Genomic DNA, 20,294 nt, shown 5'->3' on the forward strand with positions numbered 1-20,294 from the left:
GAGGGATTCATAATCTAACTGCTGCACCCAAGAAGAATCCCCCAGACAAATTTCCAAAGAATCTGGTAATGGGTTATTCAAATTAATTTCAACACAAATTCTAGCATAAGAAATAACCTTTTTATCGAGGGATTGATGTGCGATCGCAGCCGGCTTCCCCAACAAAGCAGCAATTTGTCGAAGGATGTCTTCACGCCAAAATTCCAAGGGAAGACGAGGCAAGCGAACCCAAATTGGCACTGTTGAAGGGAGATCCTCAACAGAATTAAAACCTGAATGCTAGGGTTTGACAAATAACCCCACATGGTTGTAGAAATAAGGGCCTCCTTCAAAAACATGATCACGATCAGACATGCAAGAGAATACAACAAAAAAATAACTATTCCCTGCTAACATAATCTCCATATCGCCTTCCACCTACCATGAGCGGCGGATCCATGCCTCAAGAGCGGATAGGGAAATTCGGATTCCAAGAAATTTGCATATCAAAGCATGCTTGGTCCAATAATCAATGTCCTCCATTATAGCTATTGGAGGAATAACCATAACAGGGCGATCATGGCTACACAGAAAACGACCATTAACTTTTTTTAGCTTGGAGCTCTCCCCTGAATAAGACGACTCAGATCGCATTGCATGCATAGTTGGAGAAGAACCATCTGTTCTCACCAACGCAGAAGAAATACCAAGCCCTGCCATGCAAACAATAAAACCCCAATCCAAAATTGACTGCAGAAGATTTCCAAAAACACCCACGCAAATTATGTCCAGTAGCTAGCAATCCAAATAGAACAAGAAGAGTAGTAAAGATCAAACAACAAGAACAGGCTAGGGGAAAAGCCCTAGCCTAGCCGGTAGCCAACGCTTCTCCACATTCCCAAACTCTACAAAGGAACAAATTACAGACATATTCACCAAGCCATTACTTAAAGATGCATTTATGTATGTAAGAGGTAAGCTAGGATTCATTACTCTATTCAAAGTTCACTAAATGAAGTTTAGTGAATGCATAAACCAGAACTTGTTGAAGATTAATCAGTTGGTCTAGAATTAGCAATGACATATTGTAGATGAATTAGTACCTAAGGTACATTGGTATTTACAGAATCATTGTCTTTGGCATGTGTTGTCAAAGAGGGAGAAGTTAACTATCATATCTCTAAGAAATTTTTGGAACCAGAATAAAGTAAGGAACCAAAGAGGGAGAAGTTTTCCAAAGAAGAAGTTTGCTGAAAGAGGGAGAATGTTCTGAATGAACTTGGTAGCAGTTGTTGTAGATAGAATCCAGTGAAAGGAAGAGCTCATATTGACAGAGGGAGTTCTCAAGTCTAAATCCAAAAATTTATTATGCTATGACATGTTGTGTTGCCATCAATGCCAAAGAGGGAGATTTTTGGATACAATTGATTAATTGTGTGTTGTCTTTGATGTTACACAAATGTCATAATCATTATCATTTAGTAAATGCCGAGCTCACTCAGGTAGTGAAGACAGTTCTTAGTGTCTACCAAGCATTCCTGTGCTTGCCTAGTTTAGAAGGCAGTGTCTACCAAGTTCACTTGAGCATCAAAGGAAAGATGCCAAAAGTGAGTATTAACCGAGCTCACTTGGTTAATGAAAGAAAGTTGGATGGAACCAGTGCTAACCGAGCTCACTTGGTTGTCAAAGGATTTTTGCAAGTTTGCAGTGTTAACCAAGCTTTTGTTGGTTAACAAAGGAAATCATTTTTGAGTTAGTGTCCACTGAGCTGGGTTGACTAACGAAAGATTTTTCTTATTTTGGCATATTAAGCTTAATTGATTTATCTATTGATTCCAGCTAACTAAGGTGATGAATATTGATTATTCTAAGTTGTATTTGAGCCAACTTGACAAAGAGGAAGATATAAGTATAAGGTCAAGTTGTGATTTCAAAAGTGTGTGCAAGGCATGGATATGTTATTGAAGATTTAATGATGAGAAGAGGAAGCATATTTGAAGGATAAGCAGAATATCCTTGTGGAGTAGCAAAGATATATTCGATTAGGAAGGATCAAGTACAAGCCATAACAGAGATCTATAATCAGCAAATCAGTTGCATTCAAATCAGGTCATCTCATTGTTAGTCTCCAACCAAATTGTAGAAGTGATCTAAATCTCTTAATAGAGTTGGCTTAAAAACTATTTGTAAATCCTCTAACAAGGTGGCAGTTCTATTGAATTGTCTCAAGACCTCTAACAAGGCCACTCCTAACAAGGTGATTAAATCCTTTAACAGGGTCACACCTAACAGTGTGTTTTTTAACCTTTAATAGGGTTGGCTCCTAATAGGGCTCACTTCAGAAGAGTGAAAACAATAACTAGTTACAATTGGTGATTTTTACCAAATTGGATTTCCACGTTAAATCTTGGTGTCATATGTGTTCATGTTATTCTCCTTTATATGTTTTCAACTTAGTTAAAGTAATAGTGATCATAGACAAAATCTAAAAGTTTATATGTTAAGCATTTATCAAGCTAATTCAGTTATTACTGAATTACAACATCATGTGTGTGTTTATCGAGCTTCAACAGTATTCAGTTTTTCAGTTTGCATTTTTGTATTGACATCTAAGGGATCTGGGATTTATTTTAAAAGCAACTAATTCAACCTCCCCTCTCAGTTACTCCTCTTATATTTCCAACAGAGAAGTTATTTGCACAGGGTTATGCTGTTAGATTTTCTCTAGAATGGAGCAAGATGTAAATCTCCATGTGAAGGCTAAAAATGTACTGTTATAACTTGTTGCCGAGTAATACATTAGCTTGATGGTTTGGAGGGTGGGGTCTTTTTTACCTTGAAAGGTTTTTCCCACGTATATCTGTGTTCTCTATTTTGTCTCATTCTTTTAGTTTTATGATTGTAGAATAATAATCTATATGTCTTAATGTTTCTAAATTTTATTCAGATCGATAAATTGTAACCACTTTCCTTTAAAGTTTTAATTGTGGGAAATCAACTATGTCTATTTTCGCTTTTATGGCATAGTAGTATGCACTTGTATTTTCTTATTAGAAGTTGTTCAAGGAATTATTAGATATTGAATGTGTGTACTGATCTCATATAACTTTTTGGGGTGCTCTCATTTCCCTTCAAGGTATAGTGCCCAATTCAACAACCTTAGCTAGAAACCTTTGGGTATTAGTAGCAGTGTATGTACATGCTTTCTTATCAAATACATAGAGCATGATACTCGTAGGATACATGTAGAATTAATATGTCATGAAGGTCAAGAAGCTTAAAAATAAAATATATAATCTTTATCCTAACAAGATAGAGATTTTGAAAAGCCATCTAGACATTCATTTAATGTGGAACCATAGGGCAAGCGATTGATTCTAATAAGAACAATTATAAAAATATTAATGGTAGAATGTGGAGATGTAGACAAGACATCCAAACTTGACGTAAACATCACACACTAAGACTTGATTTTTATACTAAATGTATAAAATAGTAAAAAAATGACTTATTTTTTCAAAGATTAATCTTTCTCATAGAATGTGATATTTAAGAATGGCCACAATATATGTATTACTAAATTCAACATTATAAGTTTGAACAACACATGATAGAAACACATTCAGAATATATGGTGTCATAACCAAATTGGGACAACTATTTTGGCTCAAGTAGTAAGAATGCAACTATGGAAATGTGAGATGCACATAGAAAATGTTTGCATATGGACAAATACAAAAAGTGGAGTAAGATAATTTCACTTTTTATTTGAAAGTATGCCTTGAAGAGACATCTTCTTATGGCTCAAGGATGCATGAAAATATATAAAGTAGTAGTGATAATTGAAATGTTATCTTGTGGAATGGTTCTCGTAGACTTGTATAAGTCATAAACAATGTATGCAAATCATTTATCAAGGAATCTAGAGAGAAAATTTCATGTAATGGAGACTATGGAGCTATGTCATGCATGCATGAAAGAAATGCCTACCTTAATGAGCACCTAAAACTATTTATTAAATTGCTCCCACAAAATGTGATATTGTTGCATGAGTTTTGTCATATATCATAATTGTCAATGCTCTAGATGACATACAAGAAAAATGTGGAAGTTCATTAGAAAGGGATATGAATTGCTCAATAGTGTCTATTCAAAGAAAGAAATAGCATCTCATGGTATGTTACCATCGCAAGGTCAATGTAAAAAAGGTTCAACGAAAATGATTCAAAACATTTTGAACAATGCACCTATATTTTATTTGTTACACGTCACCTCCAATTTTTTTTTGTAGAATAGTCTTCCAAAACTTTCTAGAATTTACAAATGTTTTGATAAACAAATTTACCACCACAGATGAGGCATGTGAAAGGTTGAAAAAATACTTGAGAGAGATGGCATTTTAAGGAAATAAGTAAATATCCAAAATGAATATGTTTAAAGAATTTTGTAGACTTTTGAACAAATGCAATTCGTTGGCGTGGAACTAAACTTCTATGATAAAACAATAGCTTTGAGAGGCTATATGGATATTTACGAATCATTATAGTGAAAATAAAGTGGAATTTAACGATGGAATATGACTCTTTCTCTTGTTTAGGTGTAAAGTTCTAGATGACTATGAATTCAATGTAAGAACCTTGGAGCTAGTGGTGATTATCAATGTTCCATCTAAGTCATTATCAAGATAACCGTGGTATCGAATATGAGTGCACAAAAAAATGATCAATGCATTATATTTAAGCCTCCACATATTCAAGAGAAGGCCATATTTATGAAATAAAGGATTCATCAATGAAAAAATCACATGGAGCTGATAAAGATGGATGTGATAAACTTTTGCAAATAGATGGGAATATTAATTCGCAGAAAGAAGGGGACATTTAACTAGTTGTAGGTATTGTTGAAGAGCATTTTTTTAAGGTTAAATTGGTAGTGAACAAATAGCTCATGGGTTAAGAAATGGACATAGAGCTCACTTTGGAAATATCCATGTCTTGGCTTTATTTAAATTAGAATTCACTAAATTTTTTTTGTTAACACAGTTAACGAGGGTTGGGAAAAATACAGAGAAATCTATGAAGGAAATGATAAGTTGAATCTTTCTAATAAAATGACTACAAAGAGACATTATGAGAATCTTAGCATGGAAGATGGTGAAGGTATCAATAGTAACTTTTAGAGAGTCAAAAGTGGAGTGAATGATATAAAGAATCATGGTGGCAACAAAACTGGTGTAGAATTTAAGGAGATGATTTTAATGATATTACCTGCAGTTAAAGTGACTAAGTTTTGACTGTTGAAATTTATGATCCAAAAAGTTTACCAAGGATCAATTATTTTGCACTTTGACCATGTCTGATCTGAGAATGCTTGGCAGTGAGAAGAGCAAATTTGAAATGGATTTCAAAGCAACCAAAGTTGAAGAAGAACTTTCCAGTGATGATGGTGCAAGAAAATCTAGAACAGAGAAGGACATTATGCAATATAATGTGGTTTCAAGTCAATCAACTCATTGCTGATGTTCTATTGTCATTTCAAACAATCATAACTTCATTTGTTATGTACACAATTTGTTCAAATTTAGTCTCTAAGACCTCTTGAATGTTCCAAGATGGTGGTGGTTAAACTATATAAACTATCCAATAAAAATGCGAACGATTTCAAATATCTTATTTGAACCTAATTAGTTTTTGAATGTCCATATAGCATTTGGGGTTCATTTGTAAAAGTTGTCAATATAACGACGAAAAGTTTTCAAGAGCAACATTTGAAATTTTAAGTTGCACTAAATGAACTGTAATAGCTTGGTTGATCGGTCCAAAAGAAGCTTGGAGTAGTTACAACTATCAAATCATTATAAAAGGATGTGTTATGACCAAGATTAAAAGATAGAGAAGAGTTAGTGTGTGCAAGAAGGCTTTGAACATTTACACCTTTGACTATCATGTAATTTCTGCAGAAAATGACAGTCAAGTGTTTTTGATTGTTAAAGGGGTAAAAAGCAAGAAATAGAGGTTACTATAAAGACAATAGACAATCATGTATTTTGCATGTTTATGTTTTGAGTACAAGTATTGTAACTATCAATGCAATCAGGCACATTTTCTGTTGTTTCTTGACATTTTTCTACATGTAAATAGATTAATTTGCATCTACTTCAATTTTGATATAAATGAAAATGAGTTATGTTTTAGTTAAGCTTGTTCCTATGTCTGGCCGTTTTATATATTGAGAGATCAAATTTTTTTTGTATTTAAACTACTTCCAAACCCTCGATAACTAAATAAGCCACACAAGGGTTTGATAATATCATTGATTCCACTTGATTGAAATCTGTAGTTTTTGGATCATTTCAAAGTAGAATCAATGGTCTTTCAAATATGTTTGGTTTGCTAAGAAATCGTTGACACATGTTATGTATTGAGTATTCCCTGTTCATTTTGAGACAGTCAGAAAACACTCTCAGTGTGGAGGGCATAGCACAAAATTATGCCATTAGATTTTGTTGACATTTTGTTGCTCGGTTATAAAATTCTTTCAATTTTATAAGCCGTTGTTAATTTTTAAAACTTGCCTGGTTTTAAGCCTTAAATGGATCATTCTATCTGTGAAATTTGCGATTCTTTAAGCCTCCACGTCTCCGGCTCGTTCCCAGCTCCGCATAGCATTTGAAATTTTTAAAATCCAACTTCTGAGCCTCCAAATATAAAAGGTTAATGGTCGCCACCCAAACACGTGTTTCTTAACCTTTAACTTCTCAATAGGTTAATGTTAACCACTAAAAATACGTTTTTCTTAACCTCCAAAGAAAAGGTTAATATTAACACCCAAAAATATGTTTTTCCTAACCACTAACCTCTCAAAAGATTAATGATAACCTCCAAAAATATATTTTTCTTAACCTCTCTGAGACAATCATTAACCTTCTTTGTTTAGCTGATTGAGGTTAAGAACTAGAAGAAAGATCGTCTAAAAGACAAGTGTGGATATTACGCCTGGTTAATCTTAAGGTGGAGGAAACAGAAAAGGATGGCTGGAAAACAGTTGTGTTCACAAATACTCAGAGATTTTGGTGTTGAGAGTGAAAATTTTCAATCTGTTTACCAACACTTATCAATTTAAATTCTTTTCCAAGGAATCGTGGGGATTTGTCAGAACTTAGAAGGGCAATGAGTTCAAACATCGGCATTCTCATTCAGAGACAGGGAGAAAAGGGCAAAGATACTACGTTTGCGAACGAAGATGATGATTTTGTTCCATTTCGAAATAAATAGAACTGATTTAGCACATACATTTCCTCGCGCTTCCGTAATAAAATGTCATCCGTTGGCCATCTCAGAGTTCTTTGCAGAGAGGGTTGTTTAAAAGAGGCGATGCACGTCATGCTTAATACATACAACCCTCCTGTAGAATCCTCTACAATTATTCAATTATTGCAGACCTGCATTGCGAAGAATGTGCTCTCAGATGGAAAATTAATCCACTCTCTCATCACCGATAGGGGTTTTACGTTTGCTTTAGGTTCATTTCGTTTCAAAATAAACTTACCGACATGTACTTCAAGTGCGGAAGTTTAATTGATGCTCTTCAAGTGTTTGATGAAATGACAGAACGAGATTGCTTCTCATGGAATGTGATCATTGCAGCATATGGGAAGCCTGGGTTTCCTCAAGAAGCAATGACAATGTTTCACCAAATGAAAAAAAAAAAGGTGTGCAACCCGATCAGTTTACCTTTACCAGCATGCTCTCAGCTTGTGCCAAAACAACAGATCTGGACCAAGGCATGGACTTACACGAGAGCATAAAAGAAAAGGGATTTCTATCTAATATTGTAGTTGCAAGTGCCCTGATGGACATGTATGCAAAATGTGGAAGTATACAAAAGGCACACGAGTTGTTTGATAAACTGCCCAACCGAGATGTGGTTTCATGGACTACCATGATCACGGGATATGCACAAAATGGCATTTTTGGTGATGCTTTACTTCTTTTCAGAGAAATACCTCAAATAAACATGCGTTCATGGAATGCAATCATTACTGGATATGCTCAAAATGGGGTTGCGAAAAAAGTCTTGGACACTTTTAATCAAATGCAAAAAAAAAAACTGGTGTCCAACCTGATCAGTTCACTTTTGCTATCATCCTCTCAACTTGTGCTAAAATTGAAGATTCAAAAAAGGGCAGGAATATCCATCAGAGCATAATCAAAAATGGGTTTTTGTCTAATGTTGTTGTTGGGAATGCTCTTATTGACATGTATGCAAATGTGGAAGCATACAGAAGGCATGTGCATTGTTTGACAAAATGCCTCAATGTGACGTGGTCTTCCACCAAATGTTGAAAAAAGGTGTAAAATTAGATCACTTCACCTTATCTAGTGTTCTAGGAGCGTGTGCGAGTTTAGAAATTCTAGAACAAGTGTCGAATGGAGTAGGGAGTGGACTGGAAGAGCAAGACAAGAAGTGAGAGAGAAAAGAATATACTTATTTTTGATTTGGGAGGAGAGACCTTTGATGTACCAATCCTTACTTTAGCTGGAGAAATGTTTGAAATCAAAGTCACGGCAGGCGATACACATCTGGGTGGTGTAGATTTTCACAGTAAAATGGTGAATTGCTTTGTGAATGAGTTGAAGCCAAAGCAGAAGAAGGACGTGAGTACCAATGCTAAGGCAATACGGCACCTCAAAACCGCTTGTGAGAAAGCCAAAAGAACACTATCCACTAGTACTCATACTACCATTGAGATTGACTCCTTGCATGAAGGAATTGACTTCCATGCCAGGATTACCAGGGCCAAATTTGAAGAGCTTAAAATGGACTTCTTCAAGAAATGTATCGAACCTGTTGACAACTGCCTCAGAGATGCCAAGATGGAGAAGTACAACATGAGGAATACTATCAAGGGTTAGAAGTTCAGTAAGAAGATCAGTTATAATGATAGGGACAAAATGCAGAAAAATATAAAGAGTACAATTGAATGGCTAGATGCCAATCAGCTGGCAGATGCTTGTGAGTATGAACAGAAGTTACATTAATTGGAAAATGTTTGTAGTCCTGTTATCTCCAATGCTTACAAATCAGCTGCATAAAAGGGATCAAGAGTTAGAAGAAATTCAAGATAGATACTTCACAACGAAACTCGGGATGGAAAATGTGTTCATTCCAAACTCTGAATCAATGATGCTCACGGAGATGCTTACAGGGCTTTCCGAGATAGATCAATTGTGTCTGGATAGGTAGGGCTAGTAGCTAGAAGAATTAGTGATTGTATATGCAAACGTTTTTAGGAACTCTCGCTAAAGTTTTGTGTTTACAAGTTTCCTTGTATAGGTTAATTTTCTTGAGGTTAATTAACCTTCCAAAATTTCGTATTTTGGAGGTGGTTATTAACCACAGAAGGGTAGTTATTAACCTCTGTGTCTATATAAGGGCTCTTTTGGGCTTTGTAAAGGGAGGACTTTTTGGGCTTTAGAAGAAGGGAACACCATGCTGAAATTTTTATCCAGCGATAAAATTTGGAAAGTATGTACACTTTTTATTTTTGAATTGAAAAATCTCTATTGCTTTCTTGGTGCAAGAAAATAATGGAATGTGCAGTTTGAGTTCCCTCTTTTCGAATCTAAATTGTTTCGAATGTTGATTCTCTTTGTAGTGAGCATTCTCACGGTATGGTGTAGATGTTTATGAATCTGTGGATTAGCGTTATGCTAGTAATAGTTTTTCAAGCGTAGATCTTGATCATTGTTATTAGCAATTTTAAGTTAGTAGTTCGAGAAAGCTTTGAAGTAGTGTGGTACATTCGTCGTCATGAGCTTTCTCCCCTTTCAATTTTAATTTTATATCTATTTGAAAAGCTTAAAAATTATATCATACGAGGGAGCTGCCCCTCTAAACGCAGAGGAAGGCCGCATATCAAGCGCCTATCCAACTGTTGTGAACGGTTTGCCACACACTCCGTTGGGCCAATTCTACTATGACAAATCTGTTTACCAACAGATTTTTATATGTTGTTCATAATTGTGTGATCCACACTCTGACTGGAGAGATGTGCTAAATCATATTGGGTTTAAAAGTTAATAGGTAAAGATTTGAGTGCTATCAAAATTGTCAATTACAATCACAACAATCTGGGAATAACTTATGTTACTTTTCCTTGACATAAATAGAATTGAAGGCTGTGAGTTCAATAGGGTTGATTGTGGAAACAAGTATTGTGTAATCATATACTTTTTGTTATCGTTATGGACCATCGAATAGTGATAATGGTTCATACCAATGTTGTTGTTGCAGATTGATGTGATCAGACTTAGACATTGTAACTTTGTATATGGATAGTGACAACAATGTCAACAATAATAATCATATTCACCGTGGGATAAAAGACAAAGATCATGCTCAATGGATTTTTTTTTATTTAATAAATATTGTAGAACTAATGAATTGTATGTGACAGGTACAAGGTAATGGTGCATGATCAGTTTATAAGGACCTTGAATATAAAAGACATAATGTTGTATTGAACTGCACAATATTGGATGAAGGCTTGTGATAACTTGATGCAGGTAAAGTTTTTTGATTGACTGTTAGTAAGATTTTGGATCAGACTTACTGATTAAGTATTTGATTTGTGTAAGGGTGCTTGCTATTTATTTGGTCTATTGAGTTGGATATTCATTGAAAGTATTAAGTTGGGATATTAAAGGGTATTCTTGTAGAATCTTGACAAAGATACTGGTTGAATCCTAAAAGGATGGGAGACCCTATTATCGATTGATTGGATGATGCCTCTAATTTATTGAGTTTTTTTGTTGTGCTTGATATGAATCTTGGATGTTTAATCTTCTTAGTCGATGTTTCAAACCACAGTAATATGGGGATGCATCCCCTCCTTTTTTGCCCCATGTTTCATAGATGGGGACGCACCTAGGACTTGGGGACTTTGATCTCCTGTCCCCAGCAATGCCACCAGATTCTGCCACCTCCACCAAGAATGGGGGGACGCCATAATGTTGACTATTTTTTGATTCGACTATTTATGTTCAATGTTTGATGTTCCAATTCAATGCAATGTTCAAGTATTTGCTCTTTTATATATATTTTTATCTTACATTGCAATACATATTTTTTATAACTAGCATTTTAAGTACCATATGTATAGTATATACAACCCCTCTTGTCCCCCACTATCCCCAAATTAAGAATCCTTTGTCCCCCATTCCAGAAACTAGTCCCCCCGTTCCCCAGGATGGTGTAACTATGTTTCAAAGCCATCCCATATAATGGTTAACTTCAAAAATTTCTAGTTTTTATTTATGCAATTTACTTAAGCATATTGTATCACCCAATGTCATAAGTCATGAATTATTGAATTACAAAAAGTGAAGGAAGGGGGCTATATCCAATATATCGTTTACCCACAAAATTTTCAAGTTTTAATTTATGTAATTTACTTAAGAATACTTAATTCAACTTACTTAAGCATACCATATCACCCAATGTCATACGTTTTCTAAATATAGAGTCACAAATTGCGTGCTTTTCATTTTCTATCTAAAATACACACTCATTTTAGTACAAATTCCTATAATACATTTTAGGATAAATTCAACCAATTCTGTAGCCTCAAAATCAACTTTCAAGATGTCATATGAGCATAACCTTGCTCATTTTATTTATGTAAGTTGATATTCATGTTCTTGAATTGGTTATGGAATATCTTTGACAATCATCAATTATGTTATCAACTTTATTTGATTTTGTAGTTTTGTAATAGATTGAACATTTTCTAACTTTATATTTGTTTTAGAAGAAAGAGTGAACTTGTTACTTTAAAATAATAGACTTTCACAAGGAAGTGCAGTAGATAAGGTATAAGTTTAGATCATAGAAAATAAAGATAATTGAAGATGATGAATATTAATAGGCTAGAGAGAGATGATGCAAGAATTCTCAATTACGTAAAGATACATGACCATTGGTTCCATCCAACTTGATGTACTAGATTCTTTTTTGTCAAACTAATGAAGAAATTTATAATTATCTTTATTTTGTAAATTTAAAATTTGTTAATCATGATTTCCTTAGATTGAGATTCAAGATTATTCATTGACCAAGAGGAAATCTTGTCCAACATATCATTTTGGTCATTTTACATGTCCATATGATGAGCTATAGTTGAACACTTATGAACCTAAATACATAAGCATCACTATGAAATCACACTAAAAACATATTGAAAACTTCACCCTCTACAATTTCATGCATGATACAATTTATATATTATTACAAAAGCTAATTCATACATAATATTGTTGCTCAAAACATTCTATGACTAAATAATAAACTTAGATGAATAAGTATAAAGAAACAATGGTAGGCTATAATAATAGTGGATCCATAATCAAATTAAAGGTAGTTCTAGCTAACTAACAAGAGTAAGACAACTCTTCTCTTTTGTTTTTGCTTAGGCCAAGAGAATTGTTTTCAATAAACACATAATAAAACATAAATATAGAACATGCATAATAATTTAAAGATGACTAAAATGCTAGTAAAATATATAATAAGGTTAAGTAGTACTAGTAATATGTTATTCTTAATCCATGGATAAAACCATCAAAATAAAACTTTATTATGTAATTCAATAGCTTAAAGTTCCCCTAACCATTTTTTAATTTATAAATCTACAAATAAACAACACATATCAAATGTACATCCTTATATCTATATCTAATTAGACACCACCCAATGTATAGAAATGGTCAGCCTTTCCACTATACAAGGGACATCATTACTGTAACATATACATAAATAAAACATTGATCTACATAAACATAATACTAGAATGTCCAATTTATTTCATAGCTATTGAGCTTCATAAGGTGTAAGTAGAATCAAGCATCATGAACAACGTACTCATAGTGTTGGTGGGCATTAGGATACACATGGCGAGGAAGCATGGCAGCTAGGGAGCCAACAAAGGCTGCATTAATGTATGTGGTTGGCTCCAAATGGCTATAATCTGATCTCTTGTCAGTGAAATGATCATTTGAATCTGGCCCTCCTACAAGAGCACCTATGTGCACATTGGGGTTGGCTGAATCTTTGTTGTACCATGAGAATCCATCATTGCATTCCACCTTCTTTGGCATCACATGGATTGATGGAATGGAGGCCCCCCTGTGGTGAAGCTCTTTTGGGTATTTGCTTCCCATACCCACCATATATGACATATTCATTGGGTTCTTACCTAAGATGTAATCAACCTGATAAAAGAAGATTTAACGAGTTTTAAAGATTAACATCTAAATTTTATGATTAACATCTACTTCTTGAGGAAAAAAGGATTCAATGAAATATACAACCATCCTTCAGTAGAATGGAAGATTAAATTAGAAATTAGAACTCCGAATATTTTAGATGGAATATGGAATGAGTCACAAGTTATGTATAAATAATTACCTGACTTTTTGCAAAATTGTGAATGTCAGAAGGCTTGAATGACACACCGCCACAAGATATGGAAGATATCTTTGCAGCTTTGATGATGTTGGTATAAACCAGCATTGCAAATGTAGCAGTGTTTGCGTATTGTAAATTGCTGCTATCTCTTATGAATAGAAGACCCCCTGCACATTTCAGTTAGATTCTTAGGTGAATATGCCTCACAAATTACTAGAGATGTAATATAAATTCTTAAGAAACTATGAATGAAGTTCAATTGTTCAAGCTTGCATGCATTTTTTAGGGGAGGATTAGATATTTTTAATAGTACAGTATTAATAATTTTGATTTTAAAATTATAAGTGTTGATTATGAGTACGTATTTATAATTGAATGAAATGTATTCTTTAAATTTAAAAGTTAACAGATTATGTCATGTTTCATTAGTTTACATTTGTTGTACAACTATTAATCTATCGTTGTTTTGAATTATTTGGACAGCTCAATAAAAAATATGTTGATGTGGTATCAAAATTGATAATGCCAATCTCAAATCCTAATTTATAAGTAGGAACTTTATCTGATATGCTACTGTTAGAAAAATAAATTGATTTGAATTACCACTAATATTTTAAGAAGTGAGAATTAAGATCTTCAACAACTAGAACATCTCCATAGTATTATAGGGTTTTTACAATTTGTATATCAAGAAAAAATACATTTAATATACAAAGATTCACACAAATAAAAGATATTCCCCTAAAAAATATTTAACTATATAACTGTTATATAGTAATATAAAATAATAATAAAATATATTCTTACTTTTAATATGCATTTAACATATTTTTAATTTTTAAACATCTTACAAAATTACACTCCAGAAACGAGAATTTACTAAATTATTGCACTATTTGATTGCATATATGGTGTAATACTTGATTTCAACTCTAAAAAGGATGCTTTTAGGGGGTTAATGAATAGTTTAGTTGAAGGAAGTGGCCTTTATTTTGATGGTTTATCCTATGTATTGCATTACCTGGAGTAATTGTGACTTGTTTTGTAGGACTATTTGGTAATAAGGTACATATGAAGGAGTCTGCATCGGTTTTATACTTCTCCAAGGATTTCTGACCAGATAAGTACTCCTGTTACAGAAACAACAGTGTTATTGGAGAACAATTAAAAAGATAACAAATCATTAATGGGTATGGAAAATAAAGAAAGCTAATGAATATGAATTGATTATATACCTGAGCCAAGAGCAATTGGGCACCTGCGAACTTGTTATCCCAACTAAATTCAGATACTGTCTGACTCCACCCTTGGTTATCCTCTACAAATTTTAAGTATGTTTCATCACCTGTCGCTTTGTAAAGCCATGCTGCTGCCCATAGCAATTCATCCTATAACTCACCACATAATAATGCTAGTTACATTCATATTAAACATAGTTTATTTGTTTAATTTGAACATAAGATCTTTAAATTTGCACCAAGACATACATTGTAGCCTGAGTAGGAGCAATAGAAAGGGCAAGAAGCTGAATAGGATCCCCTGTATTCATTGGCAAAGTTGAAGAGCTGCAATGGTATAACACAAGCTCTCAAATGAGAAAAAAGTAATTTTGAAACAAGTTCCGAGTATGTTGGAACAAATCTTGTTCCGAGTAATGGAACTAAGTTTCAGATTAAGTTGAAACAAATCTTGTTTGAAATTTAGACTCACAGATTGAGAAAAACTAAGTAATTTTTCTGCATAGGAAGAGTTATAATTTTTCCAAACAATGGCTGCTGATGAAAGAGCTGCAGAAGCATCTGCAGCCACTTCTGAACCAGGAGAAGATGAGGTGATCTTGTATAATGTGCGTGCTGTGTCCATGTCCTCTGCTCTCTCCCAACATCCATGATCTTTGTTTCCATCACCCACCTACTTCCAAATATATATACAAAGATGATTGAAATTAATGAAAAGTGGAAGACTTAAAAATTATACATTAAGGCTTGTTAAAAGTGTTAAATAATCAAAATTGACTTATTTTTTCAAACTTATTTTTTTCATTAATATATAATGTTAAGAAAATTAAAGATCGGCCTTTCTACTATGCCAAGAAAAGAAAACAGCACTGAAGAGGGCTGCCGGCTGACTTTAGGCAGGTGCTCAGCACAACAGTTGCAAGCTTTTGAAAGTCTTATAGTATATGATTGTAGTGATATTTGATATTTGATTGGTTGTACTGATATTTGATATTTGATTCTATGTAATTATATTTCATTTTAAACCATATATTTTAAGCTTTGATTTACTGAGATGGTTTATTTGAAACGATATCAATAGGTAGTTCTATTAGAAAAACCAATGTAATTTCAGATAAACGACTAAAATAAAATAAAATTTTATTGTTTAAACTTATTCTACACTTGCAACGGATAGGAACCTATTCCTAATGTTATAAGAGTTGTGGGACAGTAGAACTGTCCTAGCCATTAAATGTGAACTTCGTTAATGCTGCATTAATTGTTTAATAATTGAATCATTTAATATTTAAATTGTAAGTTTAATATTTTATATGATTATACACAGAATTATCAGTGCTATTATATATTAATTTAAACAACATATTTAAAGTAACATATTTTAAGTTTTGACTTGTTTAATTGGTTCATTTGAAATTATAATAAGTGAATCCTGCGAGAAAAACCAATATGATTCACACTGTTAAGCTTATACTAGAATTACAATTGATACGAACCTGAGTCCATAAAGTGGTAGAACTTGTGTGAGCCTTCATAATGAAATCTGTTCCCCAGCGAATTGCTTCAAGCACGTTGTCCAGTTGTTGTGCCTGAGATAACTGAGGTCTATAATGAACTGCTGCCCAAGAAAGCATGGTGACTGTGAAGGACATGGGCCACACAAATTTCACATTATCTCCTGCATCATAATAACCACCACTCAAATCCACCTGCACCATGATTTCACAATAGATTAAGCTGTCATCAAAATGTCCTTAGCTCAAAATTGTGCTGCACAACCACTCAATGTGTAACAATGTAGAATGGAACAAAAGTATGAGAAACCCGGTTAAATAAGCTATGGGTGACAATCAAACCATAAGCTATGGCTGAGAATCAAAACAATACAATTAAATTTCATTTTAAATAAATAAGTTACCATGAATTGTTTCTAAGTTTGGTAGTTAGATTTGTTTTTGAGATTTGGAATCAAGTTTCATGATATATTGTCAAAAGTCAGAAAATTACTATTTCTAATTTCTAATGATGAATTATAGAGTATGATTTAAAATATCGAAGAAAATGATCTTCTTGACTTTTTAATTTACATCTCATATATAATTTGATCCAAAACATCCAAAACATCCGGGAAAAAGACTCATAAGATTAAATCCAAAAACAATTCATACCGACATTATAAAATGTAGAAATTGTACAAACTAATCAAATGATTAGCTTCTAGGACTAAAAATTTGTTGTCATATATGCATTTTGGAATCTAGGACTAAAAGTATTTGTTGTCATATATGCATTTTAGAAATTACATTTCCAAGGGTACCATCTTCAAGAGCAGAGTCTCCCCTCCATTTAACTCGTTGACTTGAAGGGAGCTTTCCAGACCTCTGCCCTTCAAAGAAGAGAATGGCCTTTTCCAACGCATCTTGGTAGTCAATTGCATCCACATTTTCATGAACAAAACCTGCTGCAAATTGTGCACTTATTAAGCCTACAAAGAAGACAAGCACCAGCCTTGCAAATGAAAGAGTAAACATATTTCTACAAGTGCCAATGTTCATACATTCCTTCCACCAAGAAATCTTATATAGAGAAAAATCAGGGGGATCATGCAATTCATGTCAAGAAGATGACGGTTGAGAGGGGAATGTATGGAACCCATTCATTCAATGCTAATTTCTCACACACGGAACTGCAGCATCAGCAGACAAACAATAATGTACCATTTGCAGTTTCATAAATCTGAAAGCATTTTCTATTACCTAACAAGGTGGGATCTAACTTTTATGCAGTAAAAGCATGTTTCCATTGTTTGCACTTTTTGCAGCTCAACATCTTAATTGCACACACAGACATATAACCTCTTTCATAACCGTCGTACAGAGATTCAGGATGAGTATATAAGCTACCTTTTTATTTAAAGAAAGGGAAAAAACCTATAAAACCCACTTATAAATCAAATGTAGACATTTTCATGTTGATTTTAGTAATCGTAATGAGCTGATCAGAGACTTGTGATTTGAAGAGGCTTGGATTGAAGACACTTTATTCGTCATTTGTATGATCGTTGGACCTCAGCTTATGTAGGCACAGTAACTGAACATGATGCCAAGCAATGAACATATTTTTTAATGAAGTCTAACACAAGTGCATAGAAGTTATGTTGGAATGATTTTATTTTAGTGGCATCAAATACGGTGCTGAACACATGGGGCCGTGTGAGGTCTTCCACACAAAGAACATGGAGAGAAACTTGAATAAAAGGAAGACTTGTAGCACTCACATCTTGTGCTACTAAATTCATGATAAATTACTAAATATAATTCGATTGAATAGTGTTTGCTGGTTTGTCATGGATTCCATGTAAGAGTCAGTGAATTTATTTCAAAAACCTATGTTTCGAAAGGATTAAGAGACATTAAAGGTAGTAAAAAATAAAATTGGTTGTTTTGTTATAAATCTTAAGAAACAATGAGAGAGTGAACTAACAAACTTAGGGGCTGATGGAATTAATTTGAGAAAGGTCTTTCGAGTTTGAAACTTGTTGCAACCATCAGATACCACATCAAGCAAGAGTTGATCACAGATGAGTCTTTTTTGATGGGATGGCTTAAACATCACATATTAAGACTTGATTTGTCGGCTAAAAGTGTTAAATAATCAAAGTTGACTTCTTCCAAGCTAAATTTTTTCCTTAGTGTGTGATGCTTAAGGATGACTCTTTTTGACGTAGTTGATAACAAAATTTATATCGGCTACTGAGTGGGGAGTTCGGAAAGATGTCTCACAACATATGATGTTAGGTAGTTAGTAAGAAATTATTATTTTTGAACAGTTTTTACTTGGTTCAAGAGTTAAAAAAGGAGCCCGACTCGCCCATAAGTGGGGTGTTTTTAGGACCATTCTATTTGGTTCGAGTTGGGAAGAGAGCCTGACTTGTTGACAATGCATGTTGTGAGGTAGTCGGGGTTGGTTAAAAAGTTGGGATAAGAACCTAACTTTTTGACAATGTATGATGTTGGGTCGTTGGATAGTGGAGCATTTAAGAGAAGCAAGGATTTTTCACATGACTACCTAGAAGATGCAATAGAGGTATCTAGAAAGTGACTTCTCCACACTAGGAGGCAAGGATCTACTACAATAATGGTGGAAAAGAAAAACTGAATTCTAGTCAAGCTATACAATCTTTAAGGACAAGGGAGAAAAAAGATAGAATGATCTGACTTACATTTACCAAATATACTTTACTCTAGATTCAAATGTAACATATTGTAGCAAATTACTATGACTTTACAACTTTATGTTTTAATTGTTTATTTGTTGGAAACTTTCATCATAGATTATAGATATTGTATATTCTATTATTAATCTAAGCTATCTCAACATTCACCCCTTATAAAAAAAATCATAAATAAGAAACTTATAATTGTTTGTGAAACCTTGCCTTTTCAAAAAACTCATTTAAATTGTTGACCTTTGAATTGTTATCAAAATCATTACCAATATCTTCATAAATGACATATTTTAATAAGGGATTGAAAGTGTCATATTTCTTGCCATATGTGTGGCAATTGTATTTTGTAGAGTGGGGACAAAAAGAGTTGTTGTTAAGCAATGCATTGTTAACATGGAGTGAGAGTTGGTTTGGAGCAAAATTTGTTTGCAACTATAGTTGGACTAATACTATTTCTGTTATAACCAAAATTTTTCACAAAATAAGAAACATAATAATAATAGTACATGGAACAATATTGATGAGATGGCCATATTGATTAAATAAGAAATATATGTGAAAAGCGCAAGTTTCATTAGAATCATGTATAATAAGATTTATAAAGAAATACAAGTCATGAGACAAAATATATTGGTGTTGAGAACTTCATTTTTGTGTTTAGACAAGTTGTGTTTAACATCATTGTAGAATATGAGAAACATGTTTTTCATAGTTTTGAAATCTTCAACATGTACATTGTGCATCAAGTTATAATTAATAATTTATGTGCAATAAAAATAATAGGTTCACTAACATAATTGAATGCGAGATCTGGAAGGGTATTTGCATTTTGGCATTATCCATGTAGGGTTCTAATGTAAGCAACTTGAATTCTATAATTTTGACACATGGGCACAGATCTAAGAAAGAATAAAAACTATTAATTACACATTGTCTTCCATTGGTTTAATAGACCATTTAATAAAAATATTTTGCACTTTGACATCTTCGTATTCAAATCACATAATTACTATCATGTTCATTAGAGCATGTTCTGCATACCAAACCACATGATTTGAACCTAAGTATGTAAATCCCATATTCTGTTTTATTGCATTGAACCTAATTGTTTCACCATTTATTTCACTAATGTTCTAGAATGATGTACTTCCAAATGCATGAATGCATTTATTTTTAGAATGAATGCGTTGTACTTATTTAAATATTAGTACATAGTATCAAATTACACCAAACAATGTCAAGTTGGTTTACATAGAAGAGGGAAGATAACTAATCAACAAAATTTAAATTGGAAAGGAGATAATAATTCAATTACAAAATTGCCTTTGAATGAAATAATAATCAAATATAAGCAACAAACGACTAAAATAAAAATAAAAATA

General features: G+C 33.3%; 1 protein-coding gene across 1 annotated transcript; it reads right to left on the reverse strand.

Moving 5' to 3' along the window:
* Window positions 1-12,686: 12,686 nt before the first annotated feature.
* LOC149548453 (endoglucanase 20-like) lies at window positions 12,687-17,239 on the reverse strand. Its single transcript, XM_089794860.1, has 8 exons — window positions 16,988-17,239; window positions 16,181-16,393; window positions 15,157-15,357; window positions 14,934-15,011; window positions 14,682-14,834; window positions 14,468-14,576; window positions 13,447-13,613; window positions 12,687-13,250 (listed from the first exon to the last, which is right to left on the reverse strand). The coding sequence occupies exons 1-8, from the start codon at window positions 17,237-17,239 to the stop codon at window positions 12,879-12,881; spliced, it is 1,545 nt and encodes a 514-aa protein (XP_089650986.1). The 3' UTR covers window positions 12,687-12,878.
* Window positions 17,240-20,294: the final 3,055 nt, after the last annotated feature.

The sequence above is a fragment of the Cupressus sempervirens genome, chromosome 7 (assembly GCF_028749045.1).
Source record: "Cupressus sempervirens isolate cs-2001-9-10 chromosome 7, ASM2874904v1, whole genome shotgun sequence".
NCBI lineage: Eukaryota > Viridiplantae > Streptophyta > Pinopsida > Cupressales > Cupressaceae > Cupressus > Cupressus sempervirens.